This window comes from Osmerus eperlanus, chromosome 8 (assembly GCF_963692335.1).
Source record: "Osmerus eperlanus chromosome 8, fOsmEpe2.1, whole genome shotgun sequence".
Lineage (NCBI taxonomy): Eukaryota > Metazoa > Chordata > Actinopteri > Osmeriformes > Osmeridae > Osmerus > Osmerus eperlanus.
The window spans coordinates 1451632-1469999 of record NC_085025.1 but is presented as its reverse complement, the minus strand read 5'-3'; the positions used below and the strand labels follow the sequence as shown (position 1 = coordinate 1469999).

Here is an 18368-nt window from a genome sequence, read left to right as displayed (position 1 = left end):
AAGTGGGGCGGGCAGCTTGAACTAGGACACAGTCCACAGGCTAGCATAGCATCAACTGCCCTTACTGGTGAAAAGACAATAAATGAATTCTTGTTTCAAAATCTAAGAAGGAAGTGAAAAGGAGATACTGCGGTGAGACCAATTTAAGAGTAATACCTCCTTTCCTCCTTGAAAGGTCGGTTGTTGAAACTAATACAGCCCTCGAAGAAGAAAATGAAGAAAGGAAAAAAAAAATCTAATTTTGGTGCAGTTTCTCGCCGCCTAAAACCATCCAAAATATGAATTCATGAATATTTGCAGAGAGCACAGAGAACCTAATCTGGAGGGTATCTGCCAGCAACACCCCGGCAGCAGGCCTCAGGCCAGGGCCTTTGATCTGAGGGCCGGCTTCACAGCGCTGCAAGATGCTGTTGACAGAGGGTCAGTCTCTCTCCAGCTCTCTCCAACAGCAGCTGGGGAACCCAGTGAACAGAACAACCCTCCGACACAGGGACGGAGTGATGGAATGATGGGGAAAGAGAGAGAGAGGAAAGGAGAGCGAGAGAGAGCCTGCCAGGGAACTTTGTGAAGTGGAGCAGGGCGAGCGTCACACTCCCTTCAGCTCACGCACAGCGACCCACAGGAAGTCACCCACCTGAATCCTCTTCTCCTCTTCCTCCATCTTCTTCCGTTCCTCCTCTTCCTGTTTCCTTTTCAGCTCCATCTCCACTTTCCTGAGGGAGAGAGAGAGAGACAGAAAGAAAGGGAAGATAAAGAAAAAAGAGAGAGAGACCTGTCACAGAATGTAGATATCCAACTGACAAGGAGCCGATCTAGAGACCACATGGAGTCCACACAGCGACTGACTGACTGCTCCTCAAGTTAAGACATCAATCAACAGCAGCCCCTCAACAGGCCAGAGCTTCCCAGGTCACTGAAGGTAAATCAGCTCCAGTCCCTGACCCAGGAGCCCGCACACGGCCCGTTTACCTCCCTAACCGTCCTGACATTCACTTCAGCCTCGCTGACATCCATGAACAACCCTGTATAATCACATCAGGACTTTATGGAGGTCCCACTGACACATCCTTCCTCAATCATAATACTCAATCGTTTCCAGAATGGATGCCCTTCAGTCGCCGGGCAGATGAGTGTGTGGCTTAGTAACTCTCTTGGGGGTTCATAACGCCGAGCCCACCGTCTCTAATATCTTAAACGAGGGGGTACTGATATGTGACGGTTACGATGGGCCACATCGGTTCTGCCAACAGGTTTTATACCCTCATAAAGGACAAATGTGTCTGCTCTTCTCTGTGTCCTCCTGACGACCACTCCTCCTCCTCCTCCTCCTGACCACCCCTCCTCCTCCTCCTCCTCCTCCTCCTGACCACCCCTCCTCCTCCTCCTCCTCCTCCTGACCACCCCTCCTCCTCCTCCTCCTCCTGACCACCCCTCCTCCTCCTCCTCCTCCTGACCACCCCTCCTCCTCCTCCTCCTCCTGACCACTCCTCCTCCTCCTCCTCCTGACCACCCCTCCTCCTCCTCCTCCTCCTGACCACCCCTCCTCCTCCTCCTCCTCCTGACCACCCCTCCTCCTCCTCCTCCTCCTGACCACCCCTCCTCCTCCTCCTCCTCCTCCCCCCGGTCAGCTACTCACAGGCGGCGGTCTTCCTCCTCCTGCTTGCGTCTGTGCTCCTCCTCCTCCCTCCTCCTCCTGTCTCGCTCCATGTCCTCCTGGATGCGTCTCAGACGCTCTCGCTCCTCCTCCTCCTTCTTCTGGTTCTGCATGGCGGTCAGCAGCTGCTCCGAGCGCGTCACCAGGGCCTGGTACTCGTGGTCGATCTCGATGCGGGTCATGATGGTGCCCTGAGGGGTCAGAGGGGGAAAGGTCAGGCGGGGAGCAGAGGCGAAGATAAGCGTGGTGGGCAGGTCCCCACCAGGGTCTCAGACCCAACGAGCCAGTATGTCTACGGCCAGACCGCACCCACACACAGAACAGTAATGCATTCTAACTTGCCTAATTCTCCCCTTGGCTGGGCAGATCATCGTTCATCCCTTATCAGAGCCCTGCATATCTTGCTGCTGGCATTTCCTAAGACTCCGCATGCTGCGGCGTAGCTTTGAATTAGAGGCAAACGTGTTGCAGGTCGTAAATATTCATGCACATCTTGCATCACGTCAATGGAAGCTTTTATGGGAAAAGTATGACTTAGCGCAGCTGTGTCTGCCCGACCAGGACCTGTCCTCCTAACACAAACACACATTATGTGTGACTCCAGCCAACCTGGCAACCCTGGCTCTCACAGAACCCCTGCAGAATGTATTCGTATCTAGAAAAACAAATTAACAAGGTGCAAGGGAATTCAACGTGAACGAGGCTTCTCTAAAAAGCATTAATGCACTTTCAGTTTGAACAGCAGAACAAAAGGATAAGTTACTTTATTTGGGATTTGGAGACAAGATGGACGACATCTGAAAACTGAGAGAAAAACGAGTATGCCTAGGAGGATTGTGATTATAATCAAGCTAGTGTTGGTGTGCGGTGCTGACAGAGACTAGGATGCCATTTGGGTAGATAGGGAGCCAGCCACACTAGAGCTCTGCCAAAACAAGTCTATTTGTGTGAATGCAGAAACGTGGATTGTGATGAGTGGCAGAGCAGGGGAGGGGAGAGTGGCCTTAATAAAGGCGTTGCCTCCCAGAGGTTCCCAAACAAACCACAGTCTGAGCTCCACATCATTACCTGCCATCTGGCAGCAAGGGAAAAAGCACTTCATCCAACACAGCGCAACATCAGAACATGTATTTTCAGGTATTTATTCTGGAACGCAAATAACTTCTGGAATGCTTATGGTGAAGCGTGACTAGTTATTAATTCTTCTAAAGGAACGGTAACACAATGTGTTGTAATCTGACGTGACCCAGCTTTAAGTGTTCTGGAGTGAGTGGAGCATGCGAGGCTCAGCGGTGCAGACGCGTGTTAACTCCTGAATGTGGCTTCTTGAGTGCAGAGCAGAAAGAGGAGGTGCTTGTGCCGTCTCACACACTTTGATCTTGACCATCAGGCTGCTGATGGCTGCGTCCAGCTCCTGGATCTGGGTGGCCATCTCCTGTTTGCCCTCCTTCAGTTCCACCTCGTTGAATTTGTCCATCCTCTTCTTCAGATGCCGCACCTTCACCAGCCCGTCAATCCTGTTGGATTGACACAGACGCACATTCAGAGACACACCCCAAAAACATCCAACACTCACACATTCCCAGACAGCCACACACTTACAGACAGCCCCACGCAATCAAACACACAATCAAAAGACGCACACAGACACACACCACACCCAACTAATCACACATGCGGTTAGCCCCAGACTGAGGGCTGGTTTTGTTTATCATCACAAGTCTCCTGGAGCTTTACTAAGGTAATAAGCCTCGCCATACAAGGCACGGTGTGACGGTCTCCGTGGCGATACATGAGGATTGTTAAACAGGCTGGTGCTGCTGAGCTGTGAAAGTGGTGTATAATGAGATAGAGGAGGAGAGGGAGGAGGAGAGGGAGGAGGAGAGGAGCAGAGGACACCCACCGTGGCTTGTGCTTCCTCTTGCAGAGCCACATGCGGACCGTCTTCTGCATCTTGATGCAGGCACTGGCACGGTACAGCATCTTGTTCTTCACTGTGGAGAGAGAGAGGAAGAGAGAGAGAGGGGAGGGAGAGCAAGCGAGAGAGGGGAGGGAGAGAGAGAGAAAGAGAGAGAGGGGGGGAGGGAGAGAGAGAGAGAGAGGGGGGGAGGGAGAGCAAACGAGCGAGAGGGGAGGGAGAGAGACAGAGAAGAGAGAGGGGAGGGGGAGAGAGAGAGAGAGAGAGAGAGAGAGAGAGAGAGAGAGGGGAGGGAGAGCGAGCGGAGAGAGAGAGAGAGAGAGGGGGGGGGGGGGAGGGAGAGAGAGAGGGGAGGGAGAGCGAGCGAGAGAGAGAGAGGGGAGAGAGAGAGGGGAGGGAGAGAGAGAGAGAGGGGGGAGGGAGAGAGAGAGAGAGGGGAGAGAGAGGGGAAAGAGAGAGATGGGGAGAGAGAGAGCGAGAGAGAGAGGGGGGGAGGGAGAGAGATAAATGTTGTGAGAGGTATAGGAAGAGAAAGAGAAGCTTAAAGGCCTTCCACCCACAGACCTGCTGGGACTGGCATAGACTACTATGGCACCTTGGAAATGCTCAGAGACACCAGACCAGATGGAAAACCTTCCTCAAAGTAGGGTGTGAAATGGAATAGAGATACTACAGTCTGTCAAGCCTGCGGACTAAATGCAGGCTTGACAGCATGACTGGTGTGTGCAAGGTGTGTGCTTCAAGACTGGTGCCTGGGTCAGATAGATGTGACCTGGCTCAAGTCAGAATCATGTCACGTTTATCAGCTGTGTTGTACTCTGAATAGAAACGGAGAAACGACTGGCGCTCCTTGAAGTGTTTCCCGACAGCACAACACGTGCACCCTCTCTGTAGCTCCTGGGAGCGTCGGGGGCAAACGGCGAGGCCTTGAGCCGACTCACGTTTGATGACTGACAGGCCGCACCACTGCACCTTCCTCCAGCGGCTGCAGATCAGCCACTGGTTGACCTTCTTAACCAGCTCTGCCAGGTGGTCAGGGTCCGACTTCATGATCTGGTCAAACTCTGCAAACTGGTGGGATGAAGAGGAGAAGGTGGAGGAGGAGGAGGAGGAGGAGAAGGTGGAGGAGGAGGAGAGGATGGAGGAGAAGGTGGAGGAGGAGGAGAGGATGGAGGAGGAGGTGGAGAGGATGGAGGAGAAGAGGATGGAGGAGGAGAGGATGGAGGAGAAGGTGGAGGAGGAGGTGGAGAGGATGGAGGAGGAGAAGGTGGAGGAGGAGAGGATGGAAGAGGAGGAGGAGAGGGTGGAGGAGGAGGAGGAGAAGGTGGAGGAGGAGGTGGAGGTGGAGAGGATGGAGGAGAAGGTGGAGGAGGAGAGGATGGAGGAGAAGGTGGAGGAGGAGGTGGAGAGGATGGAGGAGGAGAAGGTGGAGGAGGTGAGGATGGAAGAGGAGGAGGAGAGGGTGGAGGAGGAGGAGGAGGAGGAGAAGGTGGAGGAGGAGAGGATGGAGGAGGAGGTGGAGAAGGTGGAGGAGGAGAGGGTGGAGAAGGTGGAGGAGGAGGAGGAGAAGGTGGAGGAGGAGAGGATGGAGGAGGAGGTGGAGGAGAGGATGGAGGAGGAGGTGGAGAAGGAGGTGGAGAAGGAGAAGGTGGAGGAGGAGAAGGTGGAGGAGTAGGTGGGGGTCCATGAAGGGTAAGTTATGTTCTCTCTGCAAACACAGCCTTGAACAAGCCTGCACTCTACCAGGGAGGCCTGGCCAGAGAGGCTAGAGACAGACTCACAGGGTTTGACAGTGGCTCAAACTATCATCTTAACAACAAAAGATTCTAAATATTCATGTATTCATGACTTTCATCCCTGGGTCCAGTGTCAAAGAGACATCAGTCCTCACAATGGGCTTGGTCTGGTGTACTCCACAACAAGCACCGTTCGATTTTACAAAAAAGCACAGGCACTACAGTATAAATAATTCATATGTCTAGAAATTAATACTCCATCTGTTAGCACTGGTCTATTATCAAAAATCTAGCTTAGACTTTTACCTTTTCTGCCTAAATGAATCTCAGCTCAACATTAGGAAACGGTAACCTCTTTAAAAGAGCTATAATCCTGAATGCCTCACCTTCCCGGGTCTGAAGAACACTCTGGTCAGACCGAACTTGTAGTCGTTCTCGTTCAGCCCTAATGCCTTGAACAAAGCCTGCGGCAAAAACATGAGCACAGTCCCGGTGAATAAACATTTGCTGCGTCTGTGGTGTCTGGAATAGCGATGAGTGGTTAGGCGGCTGTGTCAAGGCTGTGGGAGGGGGGCCTCGGGTGTCGCCCACCTTGGTGAACAGGCGAGGGTCCAGGCGGGTCAGCTTGGCAGGCATGTACTGCTTGTACATGTTGTAGAGCTCGTGGAAAGGAGCTCTGGAGGGGAAGCCGCCCTGCATGAGGTCCAGCACCGACACCATGCCTGCCAGGGCACAGGTGGGTCAGAGCAGGTGGAACAAAACATCCACACACACATTTTTGGGGGGTATTGCTGAATGAAATATGATGAATTTCTTAAAAGGACTAAATAAATCTCTGTCCATCTACTTCCCTTCTTGATTTGTCATAACAACTGTCATTCATGTGTTCGAATCTTTCCACGTCAAATAAACATTCCAATCATGATATTTTTGTTCTCCAGGATAGAGAGCTGAGGAATACTAGTCACGTCTACTGCCTTTTTGTGGATGAAATATCTCCAAGGGTACTGAACTAAACCACGGTCAATTGAATATGCAAATGAGGCAGGAAGACTGGGGAAATTTGCTTTGCAGCCTTAAGAAGGCGGCCGACGAGAAAGACAAGAAGTTTAAAAAGCTGTCAGGTAATATTGGCTTCTAGTGTCCCTAGTGGGCCACCACACATTCATAGGTCTAGGACAAAAGACTGAGAATAGGCAGCAGTGTGGAACACTGTGCTGTGTGGGAGAGTCCTCCATCTCCAGGTCTGACTGGTCCACTCCCTGCTGCTCAGAGTGGAGGACCTGGGGTGGGTGTTGTACTGCAGCAGCTCTCTGACTGACCTGAACACTGGAGCTGGGACAGGATCTGGGCTCCTTCAAACTGGTGGCTCACCATCTTCAGGTTGGGCTTGATGCAGCGGATGAAACTGGAGCCCTGAGGGGGACAGAGGAGGGAGAGAGAGAGGAGGGAGAGAGAGGAGGGAGGGAGAGAGAGAGGAGGGAGAGAGAGAGGAGGGAGAGAGAGAGGAGGGAAAGAGAGGAGGGAGGGAGAGAGAGAGGAGGGAGAGAGAGAGGAGGGAGAGAGAGGAGGGAAAGAGAGAGGAGGGGAGAGAGGAGGGGGAGAGAGGAGGGAGAGAGAGGAGGGAGAGAGAGGAGGGGGAGAGAGGAGGGGGAGAGAGGAGGGGGAGAGAGGAGGGAGAGAGAGGAGGGAAAGAGAGGAGGGAGAGAGAGGAGGGAGAGAGAGAGAGGAGGGAGAGAGAGGAGGGAGAGAGAAAGAGGAGGGAGAGAGAGGAAGGGGAGACGTGTGGCTGTTAAAATATGTAGATGGACACACACACAGCTCCTTATGACAAACTACAGGCTCTAAACTGCATGGGCCTCGATTAGGATTTAATGTGTTGACAAAATGGCATCATGTCCTCGTATGCCTCCTGTGGGATCAATGAAGCTGTGTAAAAAAGGGATGTAGAGCTGAGGGCTAACCAAGGTGTCTGGGTGACTGGGGTGGTACTGACCGTGCTGCGAAGTTTTTCCAGAAGAATGTTCAACTGGGTCTGTTCGAAAGAGATGAGAGAAAAGTATGTTTAGAGACCATCAGTGTGGCCAATTTAGCAACTTTGTCGCTAGATTTAGCGACTTTTCTAGCGACAAATCTACTTTGACAATCTCCGTTTTCGTTGTTGAGTAGCAGCAAAATAACCTGATCTTTACTGACTTGCGAATAACATCCCGTTTGGCTTTCTTAGTGTTTAAGTAAGTAGCCTGTTAGATCTGTAATTGTACATCTACAGATCTAAAGGTTGACGCAATATATGAAGTCATCACACAATCTAGTAACCTTTAGCGACTATTCAGAGAGCCTCTAGTGACTTCTGGCAAGATCTTTTTGGCAACACTGTTAGAGACAGACTCTAGGAACAGGTGGAATAGGCCAGCTCACAGCCAACATGCATACTTATTCCTCATTCCCTTGGCTTTGGGCGTCCAGTCAAACTCAAACTGACAGGTAACAGTACATTACAACCACAAGGGATATTGAAAGTGTCACTTTGACAAAACCACAACGACAACAATAACGCATCCAAACAGGTGAGAAACAACACAGGTGCGTCTCGTCGGAATAGACAGATACAGTTAGGTCCATAAATATTTGGACATTGACACAATTTTCATCATTTTGGCTCTGTATACCACCACAATGGATTTGAAATGAAACAATCAAGATGTGCTTTAAGTGCAGACTTTCAGCTTTAATTTCAGGGTATTTACATCCAAATCAGGTGAACGGTGTAGGAATTACAACACATTTTATATGTGCCCCCCCCCCCCTTTTTAAGGGACCAAAAATAATTGGACAAACTAACATAATCATAAATCTAATTGTCACTTTTAATACTTGGTTGCAAATCCTTTGCAGTCAATGACAGCCTGAAGTCTGGAACCCATAGACATCACCAGACGCTGGGTTTCGTCCCTGGTGATGCTCTGCCAGGCCTCTACTGCAACTGTCTTCAGTTCCTGCTTGTTCTTGGGGCATTTTCCCTTCAGTTTTGTCTTTAGCAAGTGAAATGCATGCTCAATTGGATTTAGGTCAGGTGATTGACTTGGCCATTGCAGAACATTCCACTTCTTTGCCTTAAAAAACTCTTTGGTTGCTTTCGCAGTATGCTTCGGGTCATTGTCCATCTGCACTGTGAAGCGCCGTCCTATGAGTTCTGAAGCATTTGGCTGAATCTGAGCAGATAATATTGCCAGAAACACTTCAGAATTCATCCTACTGCTTTTTTCAGCAGTCACATCATCGATAAATACAAGGGAACCAGTTCCATTGGCAGCCATACATGCCCACGCCATAACACTACCTCCACCATGCTTCACTGATGAGGTGGTATGCTTTGGATCATGAGCAGTTCCTTCCCTTCTCCATACTCTTCTCTTCCCATCATTCTGGTACAAGTTGATCTTGGTCTCATCTGTCCATAGGATGTTGTTCCAGAACTGTACAGGGTCTTTTAGATGTTATTTGGCAAACTCTAATCTGGTCTTCCTGTTTTTGAGACTCACCAATGGTTTACATCTTGTGGTGAACCCTCTGTATTTACTCTGGTGAAGTCTTCTCTTAATTTTTGACTTTGACACAGATATGCCTACCTCCTGGAGAGTGTTCTTGATCTGGCCAACTGTTGTGAAGGGGTTTTTCTTCACCAGGGAAAGAATTCTTCTGTCATCCACCACAGTTGTTTTCCGTGGTCTTCCGGGTCTTTTGGTGTTGCTGAGCTCACCAGTGCGTTCTTTCTTTTTAAGAATGTACCAAACAGTTGATTTGGCCACACCTAATGTTTTTGCTATCTCTGATAGGTTTGTTTTGATTTTTCAGCCTAACGATGGCTTGCTTCACTGATGGTGACAGCTCTTTGGACTTCATATTGAGAGTTGACAGCAACAGATTCCAAACACAAATACCATACTTGAAATGAACTCTAGACCTTTTATCTGCTCCTTGTCAATGAAAAAACGAACTCTCATGAGGGAATAACATACACCTGGCCATGGAACAGCTGAGCAGCCAATTGTCCAATTACTTTTGGTCCCTTAAAAAGGGGGGGGGGCACATATAAAATGTATTGTAATTCCTACACTGTTCACCTGATTTGGATGTAAATACCATGAAATTAAAGCTGAATGTCTGCACTTAAAGCACATCTTGATTGTTTCATTTCAAATCCATTGTGGTGGTATACAGAGCCAAAATGATGAAAATTGTGTCAATGTTCAAATATTTATGGACCTAACTGTAATTATGCTTTTTCAGACGCTTTGTGTTTAGTGCTATGAAGGTAGTGATGTTGAGCTGGCTCCTCAAGGGAGCCCACTGTGACCTTCACATTCACCCAAACCTCACATCTGTCACACCTTTCACATAAACGGATGGTCTGGCGCAGCAGGCACAGACAAACCCTTCACAGAGGACTGTCAAGGTCAGAGAGCTAATACCATTAAGTACTGTCTATATTACCTTTTCCAAGTCTGATGGCAGACTGTTTTTTTATTGGCTGGTGGGGTGACCTGCCAAATGACACTCAGTGTGACCAATAAACAGCCTTGAGCCAGAATGCAGAATGTCGCTGTGGTCGAGCGGATGGGCAGAGGAGCACAGGGGTGATTTATCGATGGCTCCTGAATGTCTCACAGCTAGACACGCCCTGGCCCCTAGTCTTAAGATCGCAGCCGCGCTCCGCACAGATAAAAAAAGTCTGTTGTTGCAACACACAGTCTGAATTCCAAACAGTCATGCTGTTTTTAGCTGAAAGGTGAAGGTACACATACTCTATATTTAACATAACCTATCATCAGAAACATAATATTACCTCATTCCATCGTGTCTATATTCCACGCAGTCATGTTAGCGTTTGCAGAACAGTGCCGACATTAACAACCATTAATATTCATACCAAACACCCAGCGGGTGTCACATATTGCATTACCCAACGCAAAACTTACACTTGCAGGGAAGCTGTGAAATCTTAATAATAGTAACATGTTCTCCTTCTGTCCTCATTCATTTCTGAATGAACATGAAGCTGCATCCTGAGGTGATGTGTGATTAAGTGGGTTTAAAAGCCGTAGATGTTTGGCTCACCTTGAACTTGTTCCCGACGCTGATGAAGCTTAGCTTTCCAGCCTTCTGCTTGGAGTCCTTGGTGTTGTTCGAGTTCTCAAAGAGTTCCCTCACAAACCTGTCCTTGGACTCGCTGATCAGGCACTCCAGGGACATGTGTAACGCATCGTTGTTTTTCTCCACAAACTTGGTCTGCAAGTCACAAATTCACCATTCTTGACAAGGACTGCAGGTTTTAAGGGATTAAATTGTTGTTTACAGCTAATGATTATCCATGTGTATCCATGTAAACTGTTTGATCCAGTTTGGAATTGGTTTGATCCAGTTTGGGACGAGGCACAAGGTATAGAAGTTTGGAGAAGAGCGGAGGCTGTGTCGCGAGCCTACCGTCTCGTAACACACGGCTCCCGCAAAGTGTCTGACTATGAAGCCCTCGTCATCCCTCACGTTCCTGTGGACAGCCAGCTTGGACTTCCTGGGCACCTGAGAGGATCACACACACACACACACTGATTTTTAGTACATAAGAGGAACAATTAAGATGTAGTTGTGGATACTTCAGTGTGCAGACGCCTCAGAGCTAGAGAACAGCTCAGAGCTGGAGAACAGCTCAGATCTGGAGAACAGCTCAGATCTGGAGAACAGCTCAGATCTGGAGAACAGCTCAGATCTGGAGAACAGCTCAGATCTAGAGAGCAGCTCAGATCTAGAGAGCAGCTCAGATCTGGAGAACAGCTCAGATCTGGAGAACAGCTCAGATCTGGAGAACAGCTCAGATTTGGAGAACAGCTCAGATCTGGAGAACAGCTCAGATCTAGAGAGCAGCTCAGATCTGGAGAACAGCTCAGATCTGGAGAACAGTTCAGAGCTGGAGAACAGCTCAGATCTGGAGAACAGCTCAGAGCTAGAGAACAGCTCAGAGCTAGAGAACAGCTCAGAGCTAGAGAACAGCTCAGAGCTAGAGAACAGCTCTGTTGGCAGGCTGCGGGGACTCACAGTGAGACGGAAGTGGTTCTTGTGCTTGTTGTGTACGGTCTCTGCAAAGTGCTGATCGCTGGGCTGGGGCAGGCGGTTCTCTTCATCCAGGATGTCCAGGATGCCCACTAGCTTGGCCTCCACCAGGTCTAACAGGAGAGAGGAGAGAGCATCACAAAAGGCTATTCAGCAAATGTAATCAGCGTGGCCTTATAGATAACATACGATCTTACAAGTGTTTTTGCTCAAAGAACAAATTTGGGAACAGCCCTGGGACCCATACGCTTTCCAATTATAGGAGACATACCTGTCCAGAACTAAATTTAAGTTTAATAAAGAAAGGTAGTTTATAAGTAGTTTCACCTTGACCTATAACTGCTCGGTATAAAAAATGCATAGTGTCACAAAGAACATTTTTATTAGGACACTTTTCAAGTAAGAGCTGAAAGCAAAACCAACCTCTAACCACAAATCTACAGCACAGAGAATCCATCTAACCACAGACCAGCCTACCGCCCACACACTGTAGCTGAAATGACTGGAGGCCCGTACACATGTACTGCTCTGTGTTGTGAACAGGTGCAAATAAGACACCTGCAGAGAGCACACACTGGGTTTGACACATTTGCAAAAGCTTACAATGCCTGACATTGTTCTGGAGATCAATGTCAACCTACTGCGACACAACAAAACCATGATTTTGTACAAGGCTGAGAGCTCCCACGCGCATATTAAGTGTTAGTTTTTTGGGGGGGAGGGGGTGGGACTTGGTGTGATGGATGAATTGGTGAAATTCAAGGTAAGGTGTGTGCTCTGGGCCAAAACCTACAGTGCAGGCTCCACTGAGCACTCTGCAAACTGAAAGGTGCTTGGCTGAATTCGGATCCCATTATGTGGAGGGGGCACGTAGTGAAAAGCTAGCATTCACCCCCCGTCACCTCCACCCCTCTGTGTTGCTCTCGCTGTGGGGGCAGCACAGCAAAAAGGCTGTTTAGATGTGCTCCTCCACATGCTCAATCAATCAGGCCCCCTCCGCAATCTCTACTTCTGTTGTCCAGGTAACAGCGCAGAAGCTCCACAAACGAGAATTATTTCGCTCGGGAGTTTAACCCCTTCACACTGAGAAACCACTCTGCTGTCTCCCACCACACACACACACCAACACACACACACACACACACAAACAATCGAGTCAACCCTGTACTGTGCTGCTGAATGAATATAGAGCAGTGAAAACCAGCCTGGCGTCTGGAGGGAACAGAGGTGCTTCAGCAGAAACTGACCTATGCAGTCCTGATTGTCGACGTAGTGAACCTCGTTCACCCCAAGTCCCTCTTTCTGGTACAGCTCTTGCTCCTGGAAAGTAGGAAGAGAGGCTTGATTGTGAAAGGATGAAATTCAAGCTCTAACTGATTGTTTTCGATATAATCCAAGCAACAAAAATGTTTCTACCCCAATAAAATATAATAAATGGAATGTAAGTGATGGATTTATTATTTTTAACAGCTGCAGTGATAACTATGTTTTGGAAAGCCGGGACAGCAGTGCTAATGTAAGATAATAATTAGTAAAAGCACTTACCTCTTTCAGGATGCGTTCGTTGAAGAACTGCTGCAGCTTCTCGTTGCAGTAGTTGATGCAGAACTGCTCGAAGCTGTTGTGCTCAAAGTACTCTGGAACATAAAACAAGCACACAAGTCAAAAACCAAAACAACAACGTGAACTTCTTCCCCCGAACCTCACAGCCTCTCAGACATAGGGGACATACCGAAGCCTGCGATGTCAAGCACCCCGATGAAGTTGGCAGAAGACTCGAAGGGGAAGCACTGGTTGACCCTGGTGACCACGTGGTCGAACAGGCGGCTGTAGACCGCTTTGGCCAGGGCGTCCCTCGCGTTGTTAGCCTGCTCCACCTTCAGAGGCACCCTGCCAGATGGAAAAGATGACAAATAACAAGGGTTTGGGTGATTGCACCCAGTTGTGAGGACCCTGGCTCAGTACAAACTACCCCAGGCCTGCTTGGCTTCCCAAGCAGATAATTGCGTTATTGAAAATTTGGGAGGGGAGTGATTGGGGTGCAATACCCATCATAATACAATTACAAAGTCTAAGAACCAGCTCAACAGGGGTGTTGCCTCTGGAGACACTCCAGGGTTTAGTTCAATATAATCTGACTACAAAGACGCTCTAAAGCAAGGAAAATGTAAATCGTTCATCGCATTCATCCCCCTGTGGGCTTCAAAACTTTATAAAAAAGCTTAAAATTTTGCACTTTAATTCACAAATACATGGCTGGTGTGCACTTAAGCCAGGCGTCCGCAAACACAACCCTCTCCACTAGAGGGGGATCAGCAGATAGGACCATGGCTGTGCCCTGGTCTACCTCTAATGTGAGATATGATTACGGACTGACGAGGCCAGACACATCCATTAACTTTACCCCCTGTGGAGTTTCACCAAGCACTGAGTGGTGTTAAAGGTGACATATCCTATAAGCACTCTCTGACCCCCCCCCCCCACACACACACACACACACACTCACACACACACACACACACACACACACCGTCAACCCCCTTTCCACATTTCTGCCAAGACTGCCATACATGTATAACTCATAACCCCTTTCCGGAAAGAATCTCCAGTTAAACATTTGAAACGCCAAGGGTTGAGACCCCTGTCATTTACAAACCCGAGGACTCTGAAACGACATGACGCTAATAGTGCTGCTTATGTGCATCTCTTCCAAGTGTTCTCGGTCTTCACCTTGCATAAATTCCTCTCCGGCATCTTATCAGCTGTCGGTGGAATTGACAGCCTCAGCCCAATGGCTAATTTAAATGAGCATTAAGATGACCTGAGGGGGGTCAGCAGGGGGGGTCAGCAGGGGGGGTCAGCAGGGGGGGTCAGCAGGGGGGGTCAGCAGGGGGGGTCAGCAGGGGGGGCCAGCAGGGGGAGGTTAATAAGCCCGTAGCTGTTCGCCAACAAGCGGGTGTGGGGGAGGGGGACCATGACTATGAACTTCTGATGTCTGAACTCTCTTTCACTCACTCAATGTCAAAACGTCGACACTTTCGACTGTAAAGCCGTCGCCTGCCAGGCCGTTTAGCGAAGGCTTTCCCCACTTACATAAGGCATTAAAATAGCCATGCTTAAGGCTGGGCGGAGCAGACCAATCCCTCCTCTGGCCCATTAGCCATTCCCCTGCCTCCGTTCCCTGCCTCCGTTCCCCGCCTCCGTTCCCCGCCTCCGTTCCCCGCCTCCGTTCCCCGCCTCCGTTCCCCGCCTCCGTTCCCTTGCTACTGTCATCTCTGGTGTGGATATCATAGTACGATATCCAAAGACATGTCACAGCAAAAAATAAAATAAATAAATAACATTCTCAACTATTTTAACGCAGAGGACCTTCCACCCTTCCCAAAAAAATTAAAGAATACATTTAAAAAAAATCTGAATTACTTCTAAACTATCTTAACGCAGAAGGCCTTCCATCCTCGAAAAAATAAATAAAAAAGATTCACAAATACACGTCTGGTCCCCATCCCTCACTGCTGCCTCCTTACTTGATGACCGTTCCTTTGGCGCCCCCTGCTGTTGTGAGCATGACCCTCGTGGTGAGACTGACTTGGAGGTCGCCCTCATCCAGACCGAGCAGCTCTGCGCAGTGCTCCAAGGGCCGGCCTGACTGCTTCTTCAGGGTGCAGCCGCCTGGGGACACAAACACAGCAGTTTGGTGTTGAGCAATTACAGAGTTTTTTGTTGTTGTTGACAATTTGTCCTTGGAAGTGTCACATGGAACCCTCAGGTGAGAATTCCAACTCGGGGAAGTTGGAAGAGGGACTGAAGAAGAGCCTCACTTAGGCTATGTTAAATCGAGCGTTTATTTTGCACTCAATTGCCACATACATCAACATGCGGTCCCCTTGAAGATCAATAGGGTCCTCGTCGATACCGAAATCAATAGATGCTCAACATAAGCCACGCCAAGGTGTCTAAACTAATTTATAATGTGACTTGGGGCCAACCATGCAACGAGATGCCTTAAACAAGTACAAATTGTCTTGTTAAAGTAAGAGTAACAGGACCAAGTCACGGAGGTAGCCTACTTGATGTGATTTATCTGTGCTATTTAACCTCTTCTGTATATCTACTTCCTAATGAAATGGGCTTCATTGGACCTGAGAAAAAGGCACTCCATCATTGCTCAACACTCACTATATTTCACTCCGATCGCAAAGGCAGAGACAGACACAGAGATAAGGGGAGCAGAGCTAGTTCGGGTGGGATGCAGAAAAGACACCCTCCCTCTCCGCTTCCCATGTTCTGAACGGGAGGGAGGGGTGCAACCTTGCTCATCACACCACCAGTCGTTATGCTCATCCGTGGGAGCCCCCTGCCGTGGGAGCTCTCTGTAAGCATCTGTAAGCCCCCCCCCTTGCTGCGCACTGTGAAAAGACGGGCAGGAACCTGGAGCTGCTGGCCTCAGTTTCGCCAGAACGTTCAAAAGGAAGGAATTTCCATTTAGATGGAGCTCGCTCGGGGTCGTGTGAAATTCAGAATTTGCAGCGGTTGGTAATCCCAACGTACCAGCTCTTGAAATGTGAGGGGGCACACCACATCTGGTCAAACAATAACACAAAATACGGCAGCTCTCAAAAATGATGATCATTTGATTTGTTAACACTGTAATTTTGGATAATGAAATGAATCCTGGCTCGGGGAGCAGCTCTCTGTGGAGCTGGGATTTCCTTCAAGGACTTCCTGGTCTCCAAACCCCAGTGAATGCTGGGAAGTACTCTCCTTTTGCATCTGAGACGAAGATCAGGAGCATGTTTATACTGAAGACAAACCGAGGAGCATGGTGGCTGGCGAGGGAAGTTGAAGATTAAAGTAATCAATCAGCAAACAAGAGGCTTCTTGAGAGGGGAGAGAAAGCAAATGGCACCTGCTGCACAGGAACAAAAGCCTGATTGTTTCTGTGGTGGCAGAAACCCAGGAGATGGTTGCTCACGGCTTAGGTGAGTGACAGAATGTTTTTTTTCGTTTTTATAAATGAACTCTCCCTTCCCCATCCTTAGTTACACCTGGAACTGCTGTGGGCCCTGTGAAAGGTATACTAAGGAGGTCAAAAGGCTGGAGAACAGTACATTCGTTCTTTCCATTTGTTCAACCACGATGAGACGATGAACAAATGGAAAGAGAGAAAGACAGTGAAACAGTCGTATGAGAGGGCACACGCGTGATACATAAAGTATGAGAGATGAAAGAGAGAGAGATGAGAGAGAGAGATTAAATAGAGAGAGATAGAGAGGAGAGAGAGAGAGAGAGAGAGAAGAGAGTGACACGAGAGAGAGAGAGAGAGAGAGAGAGAGAGAGAGAGAGAGAGAGAGAGAGAGAGAGAGAGAGAGAGAGAGAGAGAGAGAGATGAAAGAGAGAGAGATAGAGAGAACAGAGAGAGCGATAAGAGAGAGAGAGATGAGAGAGATGAGAGAGAGATGAAAGAGAGAGAGATAGAGAGAAGAGAGAGAGAGAGCGATAAGAGAGAGAGAGATGAGAGATGAGAGAGATGAAAGAGAGAGGATCCCTGCTCACCTGAAGTACTTCCTGTCTCCTCAAAGTCGATGTTGCCCAGGTGGAGCACCCCTGCAACCACCCTGAACAGGTCCAGCTTCTCCGTGTCGTCCAGGCCGATCTTCTTCATGGCCCCACACATCCTGTTGAAGTCCCCCTGGTCATCCAGCAGAGGGTCCTTGAGGGGCCCAGCCTTCAGGTGCTGGGAGACCACCAGGAGAACAGGGGTCAGTCACTGGCCTACAGGGGTCATGACAGCCTGAGCAGTATGTTTTATAACGGCTAACCTGGACTCTCTCACTCACTGTCACAAAGGACTGTTTGTCAAACAGAGCTTCCGCACATAACTTAAACCATGTCCTTTTATGCTGCCTTCTTGATGTTTGCAGATTTATGGGACCCATAATACTGTTGTTTGTTTTTTGCTCACCAACAAAGACACATATTATTCCCGGGTTCAGTGGAATGGAACACCACATACGCAAAGTTATTTAAAATGTTCATAACAAATGAAGAGCCAAAGCCACAGCGACTGAGGTTGGATAAATACAGAACTGCATCCTTTTTCTTTTAGTAAACATCGAAAATGGGTCCCAAAGACCTGAACACCACACAAGGGTTGAATGGAACTCTGAGCTCTTGTAACACCAACATAAATGTGCACAGCAGACAAACCACATCAAATCTCAAATCGTCAGAAAGAAAATGAGCTAGTGTATGGCGGGCAGAGCAGGCCTGAAGACCTGCTGAGCAAGCGCAGGAGGAATGTCACAGTAACATGATACTCTGGCCTGGCAGCAGAGAAGACACACTATCCTTATTTGGGGGAATTTGAAGGTGTTTGTGGTGAACAGCCAGATGCGTGTGTCAGACACAGCTGGGGATGATGGGGGGAGGGGACTCCCCCAGTGATGTGGTAACCATGGGGACGGGACTACGGGTGGCTCTTGTCTATAGAAAAACGGATGATCCAAGGTGATAAAAAAAAAATATTACAATCCATAATCGAGGTTCTCAATTCATTCTTAAATCAAAACATTTAGCTCAAAGATACCAGATCCCTGATTGCAACCCCTTATTAATTCCAATCAGCACTTATTCATGGAAGTGCTTAAATGACGGTTGTTTCTGCTGTGTACAGCTCCAGGCTGAACTCTAATTGGCACCCAGACCCAACTGAGCAGAACAGAATGCAGGCCAGAGCTTCTGGAAGTTAAGGGCTCACAGCCTCCCTGTGCACCAGATACACCATTCTACTGTGACATTCTGATCAGACAAAAGCTGGACAAGTAGGATATTGTCATTTTGACCTGAAGCCCTACACTAGAGAGCAGAGTAATTTTTTTAAATTAAAACATGCATTGGACTAGGAAAAGAAAGAGAGAGAGAGAGCGAGTGAGAGAGCGAGGGAGCA

General features: G+C 48.7%; 1 protein-coding gene across 6 annotated transcripts in view; it reads right to left on the bottom strand.

Moving 5' to 3' along the window:
- LOC134025396 (unconventional myosin-VI-like) overlaps positions 1-18368 on the bottom strand; it is a 46322-nt gene that overhangs the window by 9535 nt on the left and 18419 nt on the right. For all 6 annotated transcript variants that reach the window (XM_062468391.1, XM_062468392.1, XM_062468393.1 and 3 more), the window contains exons 11-27: positions 16976-17156; positions 14947-15091; positions 13152-13309; positions 12965-13056; positions 12667-12739; positions 11405-11532; positions 10796-10891; positions 10430-10600; positions 7305-7343; positions 6631-6724; positions 5900-6030; positions 5695-5772; positions 4514-4643; positions 3558-3648; positions 3027-3171; positions 1637-1845; positions 635-713 (exon numbers count right to left, since the gene is read on the bottom strand). In XM_062468391.1, coding sequence (XP_062324375.1) covers positions 635-713; positions 1637-1845; positions 3027-3171; positions 3558-3648; positions 4514-4643; positions 5695-5772; positions 5900-6030; positions 6631-6724; positions 7305-7343; positions 10430-10600; positions 10796-10891; positions 11405-11532; positions 12667-12739; positions 12965-13056; positions 13152-13309; positions 14947-15091; positions 16976-17156 — 2040 coding nt within the window. The remainder of the gene's footprint in view (positions 1-634; positions 714-1636; positions 1846-3026; positions 3172-3557; positions 3649-4513; positions 4644-5694; positions 5773-5899; positions 6031-6630; positions 6725-7304; positions 7344-10429; positions 10601-10795; positions 10892-11404; positions 11533-12666; positions 12740-12964; positions 13057-13151; positions 13310-14946; positions 15092-16975; positions 17157-18368) is intronic.